The sequence below is a fragment of the Oppia nitens genome, unplaced genomic scaffold (genome assembly GCF_028296485.1).
Source record: "Oppia nitens isolate AA-2021 unplaced genomic scaffold, nextdenovo-longstitch-racon4-pilon3 scaffold8_pilon_pilon_pilon, whole genome shotgun sequence".
Taxonomy (NCBI): domain Eukaryota; kingdom Metazoa; phylum Arthropoda; class Arachnida; order Sarcoptiformes; family Oppiidae; genus Oppia; species Oppia nitens.
The window spans coordinates 1,912,411-1,934,921 of record NW_026533252.1 but is presented as its reverse complement, the minus strand read 5'-3'; the positions used below and the strand labels follow the sequence as shown (position 1 = coordinate 1,934,921).

The 22,511-nt window shown below is 27.1% G+C and overlaps 7 protein-coding genes across 7 annotated transcripts; 2 read left to right on the top strand and 5 right to left on the bottom strand.

The window, feature by feature from the left end:
- Positions 1-2,309: 2,309 nt before the first annotated feature.
- On the top strand, positions 2,310-3,754 carry LOC128964233 (leucine-rich repeat-containing protein let-4-like). The gene is made up of 3 exons (XM_054310798.1): positions 2,310-2,371; positions 2,444-2,682; positions 2,772-3,754. Exons 1-3 carry the CDS (start codon positions 2,356-2,358, stop codon positions 3,597-3,599), a joined length of 1,083 nt encoding a protein of 360 aa, XP_054166773.1. The 5' UTR covers positions 2,310-2,355; the 3' UTR covers positions 3,600-3,754.
- Positions 3,755-3,889: 135 nt separating this feature from the next.
- On the bottom strand, positions 3,890-5,663 carry LOC128964225 (uncharacterized). Its single transcript, XM_054310788.1, has 2 exons — positions 4,503-5,663; positions 3,890-4,393 (listed from the first exon to the last, which is right to left on the bottom strand). Exons 1-2 carry the CDS (start codon positions 5,583-5,585, stop codon positions 3,920-3,922), a joined length of 1,557 nt encoding a protein of 518 aa, XP_054166763.1. The 5' UTR covers positions 5,586-5,663; the 3' UTR covers positions 3,890-3,919.
- An 881-nt stretch (positions 5,664-6,544) lies between these two features.
- Positions 6,545-7,383, bottom strand: LOC128964137 (uncharacterized). Its single transcript, XM_054310697.1, has 2 exons — positions 7,023-7,383; positions 6,545-6,939 (listed from the first exon to the last, which is right to left on the bottom strand). Exons 1-2 carry the CDS (start codon positions 7,381-7,383, stop codon positions 6,545-6,547), a joined length of 756 nt encoding a protein of 251 aa, XP_054166672.1.
- A 1,712-nt stretch (positions 7,384-9,095) lies between these two features.
- Positions 9,096-9,644, top strand: LOC128964136 (calmodulin-like). The gene has a single exon (XM_054310696.1). It carries the CDS (start codon positions 9,186-9,188, stop codon positions 9,642-9,644), a length of 459 nt encoding a protein of 152 aa, XP_054166671.1. The 5' UTR covers positions 9,096-9,185.
- A 363-nt stretch (positions 9,645-10,007) lies between these two features.
- LOC128964228 (protein spire homolog 1-like) lies at positions 10,008-12,317 on the bottom strand. Its single transcript, XM_054310792.1, has 2 exons — positions 12,185-12,317; positions 10,008-11,475 (listed from the first exon to the last, which is right to left on the bottom strand). Exon 2 carries the CDS (start codon positions 11,470-11,472, stop codon positions 10,177-10,179), a length of 1,296 nt encoding a protein of 431 aa, XP_054166767.1. The 5' UTR covers positions 11,473-11,475; positions 12,185-12,317; the 3' UTR covers positions 10,008-10,176.
- Positions 12,318-14,949: 2,632 nt separating this feature from the next.
- Positions 14,950-16,357, bottom strand: LOC128964234 (glucose-6-phosphatase 2-like). The gene is made up of 2 exons (XM_054310800.1): positions 16,160-16,357; positions 14,950-16,054 (listed from the first exon to the last, which is right to left on the bottom strand). The coding sequence occupies exons 1-2, from the start codon at positions 16,210-16,212 to the stop codon at positions 15,052-15,054; spliced, it is 1,056 nt and encodes a 351-aa protein (XP_054166775.1). The 5' UTR covers positions 16,213-16,357; the 3' UTR covers positions 14,950-15,051.
- A 4,539-nt stretch (positions 16,358-20,896) lies between these two features.
- LOC128964235 (uncharacterized) lies at positions 20,897-22,013 on the bottom strand. The gene is made up of 3 exons (XM_054310801.1): positions 21,603-22,013; positions 21,040-21,508; positions 20,897-20,985 (listed from the first exon to the last, which is right to left on the bottom strand). Exons 1-3 carry the CDS (start codon positions 21,972-21,974, stop codon positions 20,897-20,899), a joined length of 930 nt encoding a protein of 309 aa, XP_054166776.1. The 5' UTR covers positions 21,975-22,013.
- Between the last annotated feature and the right edge of the window lie 498 nt (positions 22,014-22,511).

Below are 22,511 nucleotides of genomic sequence, written 5' to 3'. Positions count from 1 at the left end.
AAAGTAACTGGACAATTTAATTTGAAATTTAATTAAATATATTTTTTTATTTATACAAAGTATTTGGAAAAAAATATTAAATAATATATTTATCTTTTGGTATAACTATTACGAGTGCAATGATTATAATTATTATTAAAACAAATGCCGCAAAAATTGCCGAATAAGGACTAATAGACTGTTCGCTTGAAGTACCGATAGTTTGTTGTAACTCATGAGTGGGAAGAACCGCACCATCAGCTTCAGGTGAAGCCATTTGTATAGTTATCGATGTATTTACTGATTGAATGTCTTCGGAGAAACAAATAAAAGCATTTTTCAGATGTTTGAGAGGTCCTAATTCTGCTATCAGTTCCCCATTTGGTTTTACATCATTAGATTTAATATTTAATTCCCTGTAGTTATTATCACTTGTAATAAATAAAGTATAATTGATATGTTTATTATCATCGATTGTATAAACCATCGCTGAATCAATTGATTTGTTGTCAAACAAATCGCTTGACTTAACAAATGGATAAAGTTTGATATCTTCACCATTAATGGCATCACATATGGACTTCCATTCAGCAATTCTGTAGTTACTATCTCTGAAGACAATCAACTTGTTTGGCGATAATTCAGTGATGGCATCAATTTTCATGTTATCACTGATCGGTTCCAATATTTTATTTAAAAACTTGTTATCAGCGATCAGTTTATTTACAGTCCAGTTCATTGTTTTCATCGAATATTCACCGTATTTGTTGTCATCGATGACTATGAGATCAGATGAAGGATCAGAACAATTGTGTGCGTCCAAGAAGAAGGCGGCGTCCACTTTGGACATACCTATTGGCAATTGCTGGACATTTTGGCCGAAAAAATCAAACCGAAGCCAATAAGTTTGCTTATGAGACATGAATAATATTAGTAAAAAATTATCATTTTTTGGATTAGATTTTATTTTTGCTAAGGCTATTGAATCTAATGTAAAATCATTATCGCATGGAGTGATGGCATATAAGATATCAATGAAAAATACAAATACAAAGAATATAACAATTGATTCATTAGTTAAATACATTGTGTAATAATAGTTGTTAAAAAAACATTTAAATTTTATTTTGATTTCATGAGCTCATAAATATTGAAAAAATTATTATATTGTATATTTATATTATGATCTACAGTAATATTATTATTTGTAAGTAATCTTTAGTTGTAAATTAGTTTTTTAAAATTATAAAAATAAGTAATTCATTTTTGTATTTTATTATTATAATTAATAAATACTGTAAAACTTTAAAAGTAATTATAGTAACAATAATTTGTATTTCAAAAACTAGCATATTTTAATTAATAAAAATTAAAAATAAGTGTATTATAACTTTTATAAAACATTATAAGGTAAGTATTTATTGCAAACTTATCAAAATAATACATAAATTATATTAGAAAATATATTAATAATAAATTTAATAATAAACACTTAATAGTTTTGTTATACACGATAAAACCAAATCTGTATATTAGAAATAATATTAGTATATAATGATAAAATGATCAATAGTTTGAAATAGGTAAGTTTCTAATGTTAACTTAATCAAGCTATTATAGACAGTGATTGATAGATTTTTTGTTAATTATTTCAATCATAAAATACGCTTAATATGAATTTACTCTTTTAAAATTTAATAATAATAATTTAATAGTTTAAAATGATGATTAGTAAAATCTTCAAAATAATATTCAACAAATTACTGATATTTTATCAAATTTATGGCAAAAATACTTATACTTAAAAATATTTAAAATTTATTATTTTTGACAATAATTTTCTCAGTTATTGTTTATACATTAGTATCCAATAATTATTTATAATATGGCACTATATTTAGTACATTTATTTGATCAATTTATTATTGATAATTTAATTTTAAACTAACATTTATAATAATTAACAAAAAAATATTGTATTATACTATTTAAATTATAAATTAAATATAGTGCAAATTATCATTTTGTCTAGCATTATAAAATAAATTTATCAATTTCATTTCATAAATATGAATAAATAAACTGTGATTTAATATATAGTACTATACAATCAATATAATTATGTCAGTATCATTGAAACCAATAATAAGATAAGCAAACAATTGTTGGATTAAAATGTCAATATATGTAGTGATTGTACAATTATTTTTTAATAAGCAAATAAAATACAATATGTGCCAAATTAATTCAATTGGTTTGATCTAAATTTGTACTTCAAATCAGATTAATGTCGCTTTCAATACACTATATATATTGATATATAAATATATGAAATATTAACTTTTAATAACATTTTCCAATAAAAAAAAGTTGAAAATGTTTTCACTTAAAGGTATTAATAATTATTTAATGTTTAAACATTTTATATAATTAACTATACATTTCTATATTTGTATGTCAATAGGTTTATTCACATTTGCATTACTACTGGTCTCAGTGTATGCCGACTGTCCAAATGTTAAGGACAGTGATATCACACCCTGTGTTTGTTTAACTAATCAGATCCGATGCGAGGGTCCGTCGGTGACCAACGATGTGTTGGCCAAAGTATTGGCTACAATCGACAAATCGAGATCTGATTACCAGAAAGAATTTGATGGTCTTGAACTTTACAATACCAAAGTGACCAAAGTTACCACTGAGGTAATCATCAAATTGTCTTCTAATAATTGATATAAAAGTTTATTTTATTAGTTATAGTTATATTGATATGTTTTTTCACTAAAAAACAGATATTTGGAAAGTTAGTATTGAAGACTTTCGCCAAATTCAATAGCAATCCGATCTCCAGTGTCTCATTGGGCAACTTTCCCGATCTGGTGTATCTGGATCTGGTCAACAACAACCTAAGCAAAACGGTTGACTCCAATCTATTTCTTGGTCTCAAAAGTCTCCGATTTGTCAATTTGGGCGGTAATGACATCGAAGACTTCCCGCGCGACACATTCGCCCAGTCGGACAATCTTCAGAGGATTGTCTTAAGCGGCAATAAAATCAAACGATTGGAATCCGACGAGTTTTCGTCTGAATACCACAACAACATTGAACTGACAGAAGTTGATTTGTCTAACAATGCGCTGACACTGTTGCCGAACAACATCTTTTGGCCACTTCGGCGACCACTGTCCATAAACTTGGCGCACAACAAACTGGCCACTGGTCTGGAAGTCGATGCACTGAGCTTTGGCGAAGATGCTATTCAGTACGAACCGATCCGATTGATACTCAGTGACAACGGTTTCAAAGACGAGAACCTATTGGCCACAACTTTTGCACATATCGTACGCCAGAAGCTGTCCGTTGCGTTGGATTTATCCGACAACGGAGTGACTAAGTTAACAGACAAAGTATTTCAGGATCTTTTGAGAGCTAATCGTCGCACAACTGTTACACTTAACGGCAATCCAATCAAATGTGCCGATTGTGCCAATAAATGGATCCCCGGAGATATTGCCGCCAATAAGGTCAGAGCCAATCAGATTCAACTGACCAAATGCACAGACGATGCCAAGAGAACTCTTACGCAATATACCGCCGCTGACTATAAGGACTGCAAATAAGAGGACTGCAGAAAGAAAAACCACTTTTCATCGCTTAATTTCAATCATCACTTTTAATAATAATTGTTATTTTATTTAATACATGTTATGAGTTTATACAGAATTATTATACACAAAAAAATCAAAATATAAAATATTAATATAATGTTAAAATGCAAAATAAAATTAAGGTTAATAAAAATATATTACGAAAACAATTAATTGATTAGTGTTTTGTTATCTCATTTTTTTTGGTATATAAATATATATAATAATATAAATATTTGTATATAAATACCTGTATACTGTATGATGAGTTAGTTTAAAAATTATATTATTGTCTAAAATTTGACAAAATTAATTTGACCTAAAAATAGCACTAAAAACATTGTGATCACTAGGATCGAGGCCACACCGGATGCCCGGATAGGTATGTTCAACATTTTGGCCTCCATTTTGATATTACAGGTATAGAGAAGAAGAGAATCCAAGTCCTCTTGAGTGGTCTCCTGATAGCCGAACGGTCGCGATCTAAGTTCGTGTCCCAATCGTCTCAAATCGTGACAACAATTGGTCAGTCGGACGGCTTGAACAATGGGTACACTGAGTAATGTAAACCAGAGTAATGACGAGATTAAAACCATCACAGCTATCTTCAGGTCATTGGTAACGACAACTTGTTGTGTCAACAGTCCAAATATGGCTACAACTGCACGACAGCCAAAATTGATAATCAAAAGGGCGACTCCCAGTGCCTGCTCTGAGTTCAGATAGTCGATGAATTTGCGCGATTCACCCGTCCTTTTGCTGAACTCCTGTATTAATAAAAAAAACAGTTACCGGTAAATAAAAAACAAAAACTACCTGTGCTTAGTATGACTTCAGCTAACATACAGTTGATTAGGAAAGTAATACTATTAGTACCTGAAAGTCAATACGCTTTTCACGCACACCGGACACCAAATTGTTAATATATGAGATGTTTAGCTGACAGTGCACTGAATAACTGATGACAATAGCGGCACATATGATGTCATTCCAAGTCAACGAAAATATGGTGAAAACTGTCATTATTTTAACCACAGTTTCGTTGTTTGGCTCCATCCAAGTGAAACAGATCTCTTGGAACACTGTTATGTGTACGGTATGGCCGATCACTGAGATGGTCACCCAAGTGACGCCCAACCAGAGAAATCTACGCAACGTCTGAACCAATTTCTTTTGGGCGATAAACCAGCCATTGATTCGTGTGGACTGAAGAAAGGCGCGCTCCAGAAGATTATGAAGACATTCACTCTCCGGAGTTCTCATCAAATGCAAGACAAAGAGATAGGCAAACAAATGCAACAAATCAGGGATCAGATAAAGACTAATGAAATTTCCCGAACATTTCAACGAGTTGTCACCGGTGTGTCTTCGGGTGAGTAATGATAGCTCAGTGGTAGCTGTCGTGTAATTGTTTGGCCATTTTGTCGTCGAAGAATAGTCTTCATTATTATGAGTTTTATACCACAATTTGTATGGAGTGGACCACTTGTGCGAGTCATCAATCAGATGATCGCTGGCCTCGCTATGATATGGCGGATAGCCGTCCTGTCGAAAACAGGAGGCATACTGTAGGACATAGCCAACAACGATGACTAGTATGACAATTGTCGTGTATAATACATTGAACACCTTTGCCGTAAATGTCACTTCGGGTGCTATCGGATATACTATTGGTCGCCAACCCAACACTGCAAGCAATCGGAAGTACGGCTTTAGGACTTTGCGTTTGCAGAGATGTAATGCCACAGACGTGTACTCTTGAAGGTCAGCCTCAGCAGCGTTTTGAATGTTCTCGTCGTATAAGTGTTCAAACGTCTCGTGTATCTCACGGGCCGATGACTCCAATTGCATCGAAATGGCCAGAAATGGCCGATTCGCTGTCGAGGCCATCGTCTTTACCGACTCTTCAGTTGAATCACCACTGGATGTAAGGCTCGACCTCTTCTTGTATGAAAACATTTAACAATATTTTTTAATATAAATAATAAGCAAATTATATGATATATTGACAATTGGTTATAAACATCGATAGTTTAATAGACTTTTTTTATTTATATGGTTAACAACAAAATATAATCATAATATGTATTACAAAAATAAGAGTTAATTTATACTTATTGTGATTTTTGCTAATATGTCATTAAATTAGAAGTTATTTTATCGACATTTATATTTGATTTTCAATTATATTTACATTTTAAAAATAAATATTATAAAAATATATAATTTTTATAATAAAGTATTTATATTTATTTTGTAGTTTCCTTTGACAACTCAAATATTACTCAATTTTAATGAAAGATATAATATATATATAAAAAAATTTAAACTCTAATATCTCTGACAACATTTCTTATCATTAGTTTTTTTGCTACATATACTGTATTTTGATTCATATATCTATACATTTACTAAATATTATATTAAAATTAAAAATTAAAATTATTTCAATTGATATTTATTATTATTTAGTACTATTATACTAATATTGATAGTAACTATGTTTCTCATATGTTAAATACTGTATATAAATATTTATAATTACAGTGTTATTGTTTATTTATTAATATAACTTATAAAATATTAAATTTATCATAAAATTAATAAATATTCACAAATAAAGGTTATGGATATCAAAAATTATAAATTATAACTTATGAGTAATTTTTAGATACAAATAAATATATTATTAATTTTTTCCAAATTAATAATTGTCTACAATTTACAGGTACTGTATAAATGCGATACAATCTATAATTAACTAAAATATCTTTTTATTACCAATGTATTGACACAATAATTGTAAAGATAATATACATGTATATTAATTTTTAAATTTAGTTAAACTTAAATATAAAATATTAAATTAAAAAACAAATAATTGGATAATAAAATTATTGAACACTTTTATCATACAATTAGTTTGCATTATCATGACTTGTCTTCTCTGGTTTGTCGACATTGTTTTGGTCTTTAGATTTATCCGAGTCTTGTATATCACTATTTGTTTCACTTCTTGTCGTTAACTGTTCCTGTAATTCATTAAAGTCAGTCATTTCATGTTTCACTTCTTCAGCTCCGATCTTATTAGTGTTTTTCTGATCTACCGATGCATTGACTGCTATTATGGGTGACTTCTGACTATTGATTACGTCTTTATTGTTAACCGGAGATTGAATTTTATTATTATTTTTGTTTTGATCGCCAATTGGTGTTTGCGATAGAATTTTAGGACTTGTCCTCAAAAGAAGTGACTCTTCTCTGTTCTTTTGCCGCAAACGACGTTCACTTTCTTCCTTTTCTTCTCTATCGTCTGGATATCATTTAAATAAATTATAAATTAATTAATAATAACAATAAGATTATATAAAATTTAAAAATGGCATATTTTCATACTTTTAATATTTTGTTTAGTGATATAACAATAGAGAAAGCATATGCCTGTCGACACTATCAGAGCTAAGACCAGTATAACCATTAGGACAGTCCATAGTTTGTTGTCATCGTCGTTAACACCAGTCGTTAGTTTAACAGTGGTTTTCATTGATTTAGTAAAAACAGTGCTTTTTGTCATTGTATCTGATTGTGTGTTAACTACTGTTGTCTCAGTCATGGATCCAGTAGTTACAGTAGTATTGGTTTTATCATCATTTGAATTATCAGTGGATGTTATTAAACTGTTATTTGAGGTATCATTTTGTCCATTAATTAAATACAATGTTGTCATCAAAAGTAGAAATAGATATGGTTTAGACATCACTTTATTGATACAGATATAAATAGCATTTGATTTTAAACTAAATATAATTTATGATTAAATCAGTTTTGGTAATAAGTAAATGGTAATATCAAAATAATATAGAATATTCAATTGAATATTATATTTAGTTTTTAAAACATTTTATTACATAAAAAAATATTAAAAATATTTCGAGAAGAGATGTCTCATTGACTGTATTGTTGTGTTCGTATAAAAAGCAAATTTTCGGTTGAATTCAAATCATTTATATTTTATCTCTCATTTTGTTTGACAAAATTATCCCAAAATTCAATATCAACTGAAAATGAAAACCATTGCTATCGATGTCGAGTCTGAAGAAAAGACACTTCCGTCTGGAGGTTCGGGTGGAGAGGTTGTAGAGACCAGACGTCGCAGAAAACATTCGGGAGGCGGAAGAAGAAGAAGGCGTTCCCGATCCAGAAGAGGCCGATCGCGATCTGGTGGCCGAAAGGGTGGTCACCGTCGCAGACGAAGGAGAAGCCGAAAGCATAGCGAAGACAGTGAATGAAGAGAGAAGAAGACGAAGTGTGTCTCAGATTTCAATTGAAGAGTCAATGAAATAGATTTTTATCAAAATTCTTGTATTTATTTTATTTATATTTCAAATAAAATACTTTAAAATTGAAAGATATTTGTATTTAATTTTCATAATTAAATATTCAAATAAAAAATATTTGGCATAAAATTTGTCTTAAAATTATCTCTGAAATGGTAACTCAAGAGGTTTTATCATTAATTTCTTATAAAAAGCCGTTAATTATCATTTGATTTGATTAAAGACGTTATAATAGTTTGTAATTCAAATTTGAATTTTGAAATCTCGTGTGAATTACAATTAATTTAGTAATAATTCGTGTGATTTAATGTTAAAATATTAATATAATTTCTCAAAATATTCAATTGAATACTAAATTATATTTCGTTAACAAAAATGTAATAAATTTCTCGAGAAGTGATGTGCGAGACATCCTTTTTATTGTTGACTTCATATAAAAAGCAAAGTTTCGGTTGAATTCAAATCATTTATATTTTATCTTTCATAACATTAACTAAATTATCGGAAAATTCAAATCAACTGAAAATGAAAACCATTGCTATCGATGTCGAGTCTGAAGAAAAGACACTTCCGTCTGGAGGTTCGGGTGGAGAGGTTGTAGAGACCAGACGTCGCAGAAAGCATTCGGGAGGCGGAAGAAGAAGAAGGCGTTCCCGATCCAGAAGAGGCCGATCGCGATCTGGTGGCCGAAAGGGTGGTCACCGTCGCAGACGAAGGAGAAGCCGAAAGAGTTGTGACGATGAGTGAAGAGAAAAGAAAGAAAAAGAAGTGGAAGTGTGTCTCAGATTTCAATTGAAGATTCAATGAATTAAATTTTAGTCAAAATTTTTGTTTTTTGTATTTTTTATAATCAAATAAAATACTTTAAAATTGAATGATATTTGTATTTAATTTGTAATTTGTAATTAATTCATAACTAAATATTAACACAAAATATTTTGATTAATAATTGTCTTTATTTATGAAATGGTAACTCAAGCGGTTTTACCGTTAATTTCCTATAAAGTCGTTAATTATCATTGATTTGATTAAAACCGTTACAACAGTTTGTAATTCAAATTTGAATTATTTAAATATTTTTATAATTTCGTGACAATTAATGTCGTATTCATTAAAAAAAATCATCAATTGTTTCAAATAAAGCAATATTTTTATTTTTTGGCTGTAATTTGTTTCTCATCTTCTAATTGATTCAAAAAGAGTTTTTAAACAAACAAACAAAATGACTGAAGAGAAAACCAAGAAAGAAGACGACAACAAATACAAAGATATTTTCAAAATGTTTGACAAACAAAACGTCGGATACTTTGGTGTCCGCGAAGTCCGTGAAGTCATGCAATCATATAATATGGTCGCTACCGAACAAAACATCTACGAAATGGTCGCTCAGTTGGACACAAATAACAACGGTTTTGTCACATTTGATCGGTTTGTCTCCATATTCACCAACAAAATCAAAGACACAGAGATGGAAGAGGAGATGCGGGAAGCGTTCAAAGTCATCGACAACGATGGCAACGGATTTATTTCGGCTAAAGAGTTCAATAAAATCATAACACAAGTGGGGGACAAGTTTAGTGACAGCGAGTGGAATCAATTGGTCCACGAACTCAACTTCGGTAAAAATGAAGAAATCAATTACGAAGAGCTGATCACATCATTAATGTCAACACAAAAGTAGTTTTAATTTTTTTTTTTGAACAAAATGTTAATTTAAATAATTAGTGTTTTATTTTATTTAAAAACAAACACACTTTTAATGTATAAAAACTTAGTTTATATTGTAATATATGATAATAATTATTGTTTAAAATTTTCTTTTTCTCCTAAATTAAACAAATATGGTTTGCAATAATAATAATAAAAAAATTATTAGCATTTAAATATGTGATTACAAGTTTACAATTATCATAATTATTGCAATTAAAAAATATGTGAACAATGGATATTATTAATAAATTTATAATACAATTAACTAATTAAAATCATGATTATCACAGTGAATAAATACAGTGAAATATAATAAATACGATAATCAGCCCTAATATAAATAAAATCAATACACAGTAATTATGTATTAAACTGTAACTAAATTATTAAATAAGTATTCAATACTTATTTTAAAAATTTATTACACATTAACAAAATCTTTGGCTTAAAAAATGAATCAAAAATTTATGCACAAAATAATAATAAAACTCTATATTTAATTATTACCAGATATTTAACCAGATTTTCTCCAGAAATGACATCCGTCTCGACTTCTCTCCCGATCGGATGTGTTTGCTTTGCGGTGTTGTCTGGTATGTCGACTCTGGGTTCGGCTTAAGAATGGCTATCCTATTGATGGCACCGCTTCTGAGCGATAGATTCCTAAATGAAAACCTCTGGAAATCATTTTTCGATGACGAAGAAGAAGATCTTCTGCTATTAGAAGATATTTCTGTTTCGTTTAGTAATGAAAATCGTTTTCGTGGCATATAATGAAATGAATCAAATTTTCTTTCAAATGGTTGAGGACTTGGTTTCAGATGATGTTCTTGTTTTATATCATTCATCAGCTTTTCGTGAAGTGTCTTCTCTTTTTCAGCGATTGGATTCAATACCCGTTCCGATACTGGTCTCAATGGTGGTCGCGATCTAATAAAATCCATAATCAAAGTTCGGGCGTCTTTTTCCACCCGTTTCGGCAGATTTATCACCTTTTTTAGCGAATATCTTCTTGAGTTGATATCATTCAATAGCATCTCATAGGGAGTCAATTCATACTCTCTTTGTTTGATATTAGCTGCCGTTTGTTGTGGCGATGTATTAATATTTTTGAGAGTCGTCCCATCCCTCAGCTGTCGCATCACTTTCATCCAGAGATGAGCCCACACTTCGACGTGAACATCATCATTGTCTTCATTGTTTTCAGCGATCATAGTATTCAATTGGTTCAACTTTTGGGTACCAAATGATATTTTATTCAGAAATGTCGATATTTCGATAGCTTCGGCCACCAAAGCTCGACAAACGCTGCGGTAGTGGTCATCACTATCCGTACGATTGCAACAAATATCTAGCAATTGGTTCAAAACTTGTATCTCTTCGTTCTCATCGATTCCTTCATCAATCTCTTCATTCATCAACAATTCGAAGGCGTTTTCTAATTCTTTAGTGACACACACTTCTTCTTTTTCATTGGAATCGTAGTCCAGAGCTTTGTATATGAGTGGTGCCAATGAAGACATGACTGTCATTACAGACACAGAACTGTTGTCATAGTCTTGAGACACAAATCTACTCCAAGTCTTTGTATGGACACATCCGTTAGTTTTTATATATATTTTGTCGGGATTTCTGAAATAACGACTGTCCAGGTCTTGACTGATATCTTCTTTGAGTGCACTCAATGACTGGTGAATGACAGCCCACACCTGTTCTTCGGCTATACCGGTGCGCAAAGCCTTGACTATTGAGTCCAAAGTGAAACAATTGTCTTCATCGGGAACACATGTGACCGACATTTTCTATCAATTATATTAACAGTCAATTAATTTGATATATAATTCACATTAAAAAAAACATTAATAAAGTTATTATTATTGATATTATTTGAGTTTAAATGTGGATATAAATCATGTGCCACACAATAACCAGTTATCTGTTTGTTTGCAAATATTTTATAGAAAAATACTCATCAAAATGTTAATAGGATTAAACTTTTACTAAACTTTTATATTTATTATAAATTTATAAGTTATTATATATTTACTACAATACTGTAGTACATGTGGTTTATTTATATTTGTCATTAATTAAATCCATAAAATGAAATGAAAATTTCAAATACAAGTTTGCAAATTAACTGTTTTATTATTTTTTTGTGCGCTATTTTGAATTTCAAATTATTCTGTATGTATATATATATGGGTTTATATTGTAATATTATAAATGTATATAATATTTTCAGTTATATAAAAGGCATTTAATATAAAAATGGTTAGTAACACATACTTGACTAATAATAATTCACTGATAAGATACCGGTATATAAAATAATAACAATGACTTACTAACCAAAAATCACAAATGAATCCGGATTTTTAAAATAACTCAAAAAAAATTTCTATAATTATAATATGGCTTTTAATGTCATTTTTTAAAAAAAAAGTATAGCTAAATATTTGTGTTATAAATAAAACATAATACAGTATTATATGTATAATTGATAGTTACCTGACATAACTTTGATTTTTTTTGTAATAATTGTAATCACTGTTTCAATTTGATGCTTTTAATTGAGTGCCAAAATATATCTCACAAATATTTTTCAAAATTTAGTCGCAATTTTATGACAACACAACACTAATATTGTATATGAAATAAAAATTTATGAAAAAATTAACAAAATAAAAATAATAATACAATTGTATGTCAAAGACATATAAATAATGATGTTTCAGATAACAATATTTTTTTATGACTCATTAAATAAATGTTTTAAACAAAATTTGTTTTTTTTAATTAATAATAAAATATAAATAATCATGCAAGTCATTTAAATTAAACAATATTTTTAATAATACAATATAACATTTATTAAAAATACAGTAAAAATAATTTATTATTATTATAAGTATTCTAGACTTCAAAAACACTTCACAAAATAAGTTTTATGATAATTGATATCAAATAATAATCAAATAATTTCAGTACATTTCAACAAATATTTTACTCTTTATTATTAATATTATCGATGAATCATTTGAACTGTTAAATAGGTTTATATGTAGACTACTGTATAAATCCGCAAAAAAAATAATTATTAATATATGTCTGAATATGTTATTAATTACTGTATTGACAACAATAATAATTTACAGATTTATATTTCACTTTTTCTCGTAATAATCTAATCACATAATAAATTTGTATTTTATGCGAAAATATTCACATAATTTGACAGATAAATGGGAGTTGTATTGTAAATGTTTTATTAATTGTTTTATTAACTATCAATTCACACAATATTAAATAAATTACAATAAAAAAATGATTGTATAATTTAATAATGACTGATATGATATAAATATCACCAAAAATTGCTTTCACTGAATTAACTGAAAAAATCAATTGTTTTAAACTTTTTTTCCAAGTATTTATTAACAAAATTTATAATATAAACATCACATCACAATTTTATAGCACCAGAGATAAAAAAAACAATTAAAACAAAGTATATATATATAATAGCAATAAATTTTTGTTTAATACAAGAGACTATATGACTAAACAAATAATATTTTTAGTTTTAACAGTAGTTTTATAATAATAATAATAATAATAATATTAAATTTAATCACAACAGTAGTCAACCGTTGTTTCCCTTAAATTTGTTGTCTACACTTATGAGACATATAGTACAGTATATTTACAGTAATTTTAAATGTAATAATAATAATAATAACAAAAAATACAAAAGTCATCTAAATCTTTGCGATTATAATTAATGATTAAAAAACACAACTAAATAACCGCTAAATAAATGACATTTTCTTGTATGTGTTGTTTATTGTGTTATTTTTTTGCGGCAAACATATGACAAATGCAATAAAAAAACTCTGATGAGATAAAACTTATATTATTAAAATTATTATTATTTAATAGGTATTGTTTTGTTTAATTAAGACTTTATTATTATTATCATTATTATTAAAGACTTTAATTACAAAATAAATTGTTTATTTCATTCATCAAAAATAACACAAAAAAAGTTTCCAATTCACAAAACTATTTTAATTGTAGGGATTAATTAGTTTTATAAATACCACGATATTATATTTCATTATTAATATGTCATAATATTTATATACCTATTTTTATAAGTAAAAATGTGATAATAATTCAATGTCATGCTATCCTCCAAATTATTAATTTTTTATATTCAATATTAAACCAACAAATCCATAGCAATCATACAGTATATGAATTTATGAATATTATTGCATTCATGACTTTCATTGTATTCAACAGTATTTAATAGATTTTTTTGTTTGTTTGTCTGATAGTATTTGTATATTAATAAATAAAATGATAAGAAGTCATATCTTTTATAATCATATTTTCATTTAATATAGACTATACAAGTATTTCCCTTCAATAATGGCCTAAATAAAAGCACCGGAAATTATAAAATATAATCTGATATTATAAATAATAATGACAATGAAAATATTGTATGCTTACAAATTATATACACATATAGTAGATACATAGCATGTATGTATTACATACATATATATCATCTGTAGTGTATTTACAATATTTATAGGTAGAGTTCAACTGTAGCTCAGGTATCTTAAAGTTAGAATCTAATAAAATCAATGGTTAGTTAATATTAATATATAAATACAATGCAATTATAGTGATTCGTATATTTTTACTTTAAATCTTTTTTTAAAGAATATAATAGAAATATTTTATGTTTGATATTTGATTTGCTATTTGAAAATGATATAAAAACTGAATAAACATTTTTTTATTTACTCATAAAATGTTATAGAAAAAAATCATTTTAAAAATAAAAAGTTTATTTTATTTAATTATTTAATCAGTTAAAACTTTTCTTTGATTAAATGACAATTTTAAGCTGAAAAAGCAATTTATTTTTTAAACATTTATATTATGAATCATAAAATTGATAATTATAGTATAAAAATTAGTGTAATTTACCGAATAGGCATATATTCAATATAATATAATAACACAAATTGTTAACAAACAAAATTAATAAAGCCTTGAATTATTCAGGTACTCAACAAATGTGATTATATAAAAGTAATAATAATAATAATACAATTAATTATTATAGTATATCATGTTTGTTACTGTAGTAATAATTAGAAATTAATAATATAAGAAAAATTATTTGATAATCTTATAAATCAAATAAATAATTTGTAAAATATATCATTTTATTTATTTTTCAAAATGATCAGGTTTAATTTTATCACAAATTTTAATTTGTTAACAAAAAATATATAAGAAATGATTGATGTATTATTTACAAAAATGATTGATATATACAATAAAAAAATTTATAATTAGTTAGATTTTGTTTTTTGATTACTTTTGAGAGAAAATTTTGAGACAATATATGGTATGATTGCTATGAAGACATAAGGAAGTACAGCACTCATGAGGAATGCAATAGCATAGCAAAGTGTGACGTTATGTTTAGGCATCGGAATAAATTCGGTCGCCTTTGCAAAGCCAACGGACAGTACAGCGGCAGAGATCTTCATGGATGTGCTGAACACATCTTTAGTAGCCATACGGTATAGATTTGAGTGTAAGGCCAGACCCATACCCAGGAAGAAGCCGGTGTAGCGCATAATCGAGAAGAACGGTGTGGTATCCAAATGGATGTGCTCTCGTTTGGCGCACCATTTGAGTGCCCTCTCCACCGACCACATTGGATTGAAACCCATCATCTTGAGTAAGGCATAGGTGGCCATTGCTGATGCAAACAGACCAATAGTGCCCCATATGTATTGCTTTCGGGTAACACTATCGGTGTCTAAATGACTGACCAGCATTGCCACTGCAACGCCAATGACCATTCCCAGAGCGCACTGATGCGGGAAGTGAGCGGCCAAATAGATTCGGGACAGACTAACGGCGCACAAACCAATGGTGTAAATGGACCAACAAAGACGGTTAACAATTGATCGTTTCGTTAGTGTGCCTTTTTGTCGGAGGAATGCCTCAATCAATATGTACCAGACAGCCGCCGTTACCATAGCGTGACCTGATGGCGATCCCGGACCAGTTTCGCAGGTCATAAAGTATTGTTCAATAGCCGGGAGCCGTGTTTCGCCAGTTTTGTTATAGACATTTGTTTCATGTATCCACCAATAGGGTCTTTCGCCGTGCATTATCCATTTGAGTATCTGATTGGACCACTCAGCCATCACCGCCACCCACATAAGCTTACGGCCGGCGTAACGGTTCAATGAGAAAATCAGTGGACTGTAGAACAGGAAGGCATAGCGCGGATCAAATACATTGGATAACAAAAACATCAGACTCTTCTGTTGGGTGAAACTATTTGAATGAAAGAAAAATACAAAGAATTAGTAATTTATTTAAATTATAATCAGAGATAAAATCTCTTTTCTGGAGGAAATAATTGAATGGTTGAATAAATACCTGCTCTGAATCACCGAAATGGCAGATATACTGTTCTCGTGAACCAAATCCATAGCTTTCTCTTATGTATAAAAGTTTTAATAATAACTTTTAAGTTAAAGAATTTATATTTAAATAATTCTCAATTTAAAGGCTTTTCAGAAACTATTAGTTTATAGTTTGTGAAAGAATTGATCGTTTGAGACGAATGGGGAACGGCTTATATAGTTTGGGAGCTCCTAATGATCTGTTTTATCACATGAGATGACGTAACAGTGCATACCATGCATCTGATAACGTGTTTCAAAGTTTATATATGTTTTTATTATGTTTTTTTAGATGAGTTATTATTATTATTATTCACAGGCTTTTCAATGCCTCTCTCTCTTTCTCTGTGATCATCATGTCTTCAACGACTGATCGCATAGAGAGTATGTACTCTAATATGATTGCATTGACAGCACAGTTGAAAACGGATTCCCCAAACAATACTATTGGTAAACGAGTTGTGGATAACATCTACCCTTTACGTAATCTTCAAGGACACCACTCATCATCACTAGTAATCACCAGTAATATCATTATAACTTTGTTTTTTAAACTCAATTATACACATTGTAAATGTACTTTTAGTCAAAATATTTTTATTTTTATTTTTTGTATATTTTTATTCATTGCAAGTTTACATAGAATAATGTATTTTTATTTTAAAATATTTGAACAATATTTTATTACAAACAATAAGACGAAAAACAATTTCCAGAAAAAATAATATAAATAAAATTTAAATTTAAAAAAACAATAATATTATTTTGCAATTTAGTAATTTGGTATTTAGTCAGTCGATACACATATTTTTAGATATTATGTATTTTATTGATTGTTGTCGCAAAAAAACATTAACCAGAAATTAACAGACACTTGACAGTCGAGTGTCTCATATCATTGATTAATAATACAGTACTTATAAAAGTATTATCAGTTTTTTTATTTATAATATTTTAGTCACCAAATATTCACAAATAAAAAACTATTGATGTGCCAATTAGTGTAAAGCTTATCTCTCCTGACTATATACAATAACTATACCCTATGACTAGCTCCGGGAGCTCCAAAAAATGCCCAGAAACTAACTAATAAAATTCAAACTAGATCAAACATATTGATTTAGATGTACCACCAATTATGACTCAACCAAATATCAGCTGTATATTCACACTGAGATCACGTTTTAAGCCAACCTATGTTCACGTGTACCTAATTTAGGTGAATATACAGAATTACATGTATATACAAATATAATTGCATGTTTGGGCACCGTTTGCATGCAGTGAATGACTGATTTTTTAAATAATATATTAACTGACACAACAATAATTTGCCTTGTTCATTTGTTTGTTAGGCAATTATTTTGTTTTTATAATAATAATAATTTATTAATGCAGTAGTATTATGTTTGCTAAAATGTCAATCAATTATCACTGTTTAAGGGATTTTCTAAACATATTTTTTTACTGATATGTCATTTAAGTTATAGACAATATTCAACTCATTCAAGGACTTGAAATGATAAGTTGAATACATTTAATACATATTAAATATTCATTTTTTGAGATAAAAATATTTATAAATCATAATTAAGACTAAATTATGATAAGAGTTCAATAGGCTATTCAAAAAAAAAATCTAATTAAAAGTGAAAGTATGCTATAAATTTTAATAAATAATTATCACATTTATTTAAAAAAATTAATAAATAAATAATATTCAATATAAATTTAATTATCCATAAATATATGTGTTTTGAAGTATTAATACAAATTATTTACACCATTGATTTTTATTTTAAAAATGTCATAATTTAAAAATGTTTATATTATTTGTATATTTTATTTGGCACTTAAATATATTGTTGAAAATTGAATCAAAAAATATTTATAGAATTTTGGCAAAACTAAATATTTACAGTATTTTAAAATTATATATATTTTTTTCATTCAATATTATACAATATACAAGTATATACTGTACTAAATACATCATAATACCATTAAAAATCATGTTATCAGCTAATGTTAAATACAGTATAACACATGACAATATGTTATTATTGAAATAAAATAAATGATCAATATTTTTTAAATAATTGTCAAACTATTGTTTATACAAAAAAATATATTAATATATTGTATTGTGTTTAATAATGCATAAAATTTCAATTCATGTAACATATTACACATTTGTTGTACTTTTTTTTATTTATTTATCAATTAAACTTATAAAAGTACAATTTATAAAAAATAATACATAAAAAGCATTTAATATTTAATCAAATGGGAATTTCCATGTCAAATTAATGTTACTTTTTAAATTGTTAATTAGTTAATGTCTTTAATATAATTAATATATATTATCTCTAAAAAAATGATTGCAAATTTTGCACAATTTTTTTTAAATAAAAAATACTGTATTAGTTGTAGTTAAGTTTTATTAATGTTAATTAATCTTAAAAGCAAAAATAGCTTTAGTATCAAACCGATCCTTTTTTGACCGATTTTTTAGTGCAATCAATTTATTATATATAATATCATAATTATATAAATAATATACAATTAGAGTGGTGTCAGCAAATTATACTAATTTTATCTAAAAATATCACTTTTATATATTATAAAGAATCGGTAGAATTATGTTGTATTTTGAACTTTTATTTTTATAATTAAATGATTTTGATTTTGGTATATGTCTTCAGCCGGGATTCAAAGTACACTACATTTGTTGCTCAATCATAAGCTTAACAAAAAAAATATATTGTAATAAAGTTCAAGTATTTACAAATTATTATCAATTATTTCTTATATATTTAAAAGAAAAATAAATCAGTTAATTATTGATTGATTATAATATTGAAAACAGTAAATTTAATTGGTAATACCAGTTAAAATTAGTTATTAAATATATTTATTAAATATTATGATCTAAACACTAGTTGTTTGATGACGATTGGTTAACAAATAAATCAAACAAACAAACAAAATTCAATTGAATTCATAGACTAATAATTATAATATTTAACTTAAATAATTATAAGTGTAGTTTTAGAAAATTTAATGATTATTTAATTGTAATAAATTTTTAAGAATAATAAAAATTGTTTTGACTTTCATCATATGTCTGTAAATGAATAAAATATGCAAATTTTCAATAACAAAAAACTAAATATTATAAAATATTGTTTATTTTATATATAATTTATTATTATATTTTAGTACAATTAGGTGTGATTATTATTAATTTGCACAAGGTTTTTATTTAAAAAATAATTATAATTTATAATTTAATTCAAGTTATACTTGAATAATGTAAACATGCAATAATTGTTAGCAATTATGATAAATGTAAAAACAATAAAAATTTTGATAATGCAATATATTTAATATTTAATTAAATATTGCATTTTGATTTTGTATTATTAATAAGTTTTAGACTATTTGCATAAAATATTTTTATATATTGCAGTATTTTCTAGAACCAAATAGTTTATTATTTTAATTTTGAAATACAATTTTAATATCAAAATATAATATATGAATATTTATTTATTACTAATAATTTAGTAGTGTTGTGGTTAACATTAAATATATTTATTAACTAAATTAATAAATATATAATTTATATTATATAACTGTTATCATATTTAGCAATTAACTTCTTTTTAATATACAGTACTTTATTAACAATCTTTTATTATTATAAAACAAAATTTTAACATTAATAATAAAGTTATATAATTTACTATATTATGCATCATATAATGTCAAATATACTGTAGATGTTTATAAGTTTTTTTTAACAAATACAGTACTTAACTAATATGACTTGATTAGGGTTTAATGTTATTTAATAATATAACTTTTATATAGTAAAAATTAGATTAAATTTAATATTTAAGTTAAATGATATGATACTTTATTATTGATAACCTCAATGATAAGCGATTTTATTTAATTTATGTTTCAAATATTAATAAAAAAAGTAATATGTTTATTATTTATATTTGAAAAACTTTAATCTATTGAAAAATAAAATAAATAAAATACTTTTTTAAACAATTTGATATAAATTATATTTTAAAGTATTAAGGGTTTATATTAGATTAGAGATGCTAAATATGAAATAAAAATATATTTTTTTTTTAATATTATAATTTATTTTATTAACCATTACCTACTATTTTTTAAATCTAAACTTATAAATTTAACAAAACAATTACCGGTATTTATTTTCGAGTTTTATATAAAGAAATTATTTGATTATTTTTTGCTTACAAAATATTGTTTAAAAATTAGTAAATAAAATAAACTAAACAATTATAAATATACAGTATATATAGTATTTATTTATAATTACCGGCAAATACATTACAATTGCATGAAAATTTGATATTAGTCTCATTTCAAAATAATGTGTTTATTGGAAAATTTCTATCAATCGTAATATTTTTTATTTTATTTTTTTTTAAAATATTGAATCAACCGATTATAACCAGTAAATTGTAGACAAAACACGTCTGCAATTTAATAGTTTATTTTTTTTTAAATATATATAATTTGAGAAAAAACAGAATTCATTTTAAAAACTCAAAATTTAAAAGATATCCATTTCATTATCAAATAAATAAAAATAAAAAAATACAATTTCACAATATTTTATTTACTAAAAAAACATATTTTTATTATCAAAAAAATTGTATATCAATTATACGGTCACTTTAACATCGTATGAAAAGTTATGCAAAACAAACTTTCCGTGTTTTCCGATACCTTTTTCGGCAAACTTGTTGGCACCTAATCACACAAAAAAAATATTTTAAGATTTTAAATATCAATTATTGGCCATACCTTCGATGGACTCTTTACTGATGATAGGCTTTCCGTTTTCAAACTCGTATTTCAGCGACTCTTCCATAGACTTGCCATCAAATGCTGAAAAATATGTCGAATGTCTGTCGGCTTTGAGACACTCTTGAGGAAACTTAACCAAAGATTTTGCCAAATTGTAGGCCTGACCTAATGCAGTGCCGACGGCTACCACTCTGTTGGCTAATCCAAACTCAAGCGCTTCTTTAGCGCTCAGTCCGCGACCGGTTAATATGAGATCCAAGGCTCGGGACAGACCAATGAGTCTCTGGAGACGAACTGTGGCGCCGTCGATGAGTGGGACACCAAAGCGTCGATTAAAGAAACCCATTATTGCATTCTCTTCGACCACTCGGAGGTCACACAACAGCGCCAATTCAAGACCGCCGGCCACAGCGTATCCATCAATAGCGCCAATAATTGGTTTGGTAGTCAACATCTGTGTCGGTCCCTAAGGATATCACTAATTGCACTTTAATTACAATCCGTTTAACTAATTAATCGGTAAATGATATCTAAAAAATCAATGTCAAAAAAACACAAACCATAGGTCCGCGCACTAAGAACTGATCCAATAGACTGGCGTTGGTCTCTGACAGCTCTTTAAGGTCATAACCGGCGCAAAAGGTACCGCCATTGCCATGCAATACGGCTACCGGTGATGTCTTATCTGTCTCAAAGTCATTGAATGCCCGCAACAGTTGTCCGGCGGTCTCTCTGTTGACACAATTTCTTTTTGTCGGCCGATTGATACCAATAAGTGTAACTTCTTCTCGTTTCTCAATAGTGACCAGCGATGGTGTTTCGTCAGTACTCAAGTTGTGAATACTGGCCACTTGTCGGGACCGTAGTGTTGGTGCCGATAATAGTGGTCTGTATTTCAAACAATGAGCCGAAAGACGTCTCAAATAACACATTGTTTTCAATAGTCATATGTTTTTGTGTTTATATTTTTATTCAATAATACTATTTATCATTCATTTTATGTGCGCTTAATGTTTGAATGTTTAACACTTAAAGTTAACAATTGATTTGATTTATATTTTTGTTAAATAAATTGTTATATTAAATGAAATTAATTAACAAAAATTTATAATTAAGTGAAATTTACTAATTTATTTAATTAATATTTATTTTTGTATATGTTTTGTGTATGTAAATAAGTTAACCTGTATATTGTTATAAATGTTATCAAGGGCAAATTTAGTTTCAATTATATAATAATAAAAATAATATACTTGACAAACAAATGTAAAATTAACTAAAGTAAATAAAAATAAATTTTAAAAGTATTTTTGCCAAAAATGATTTTAATATTTAATAATTAATTAATTAATAGCAAATTATTTATATCATATAATTTATATAAATGTTATTAAATTTAATACTGACAATCATTTAACCTCAAGTGAAATACAGTATTGTATTTCAATTATTTAAAACTATTTTTCCTA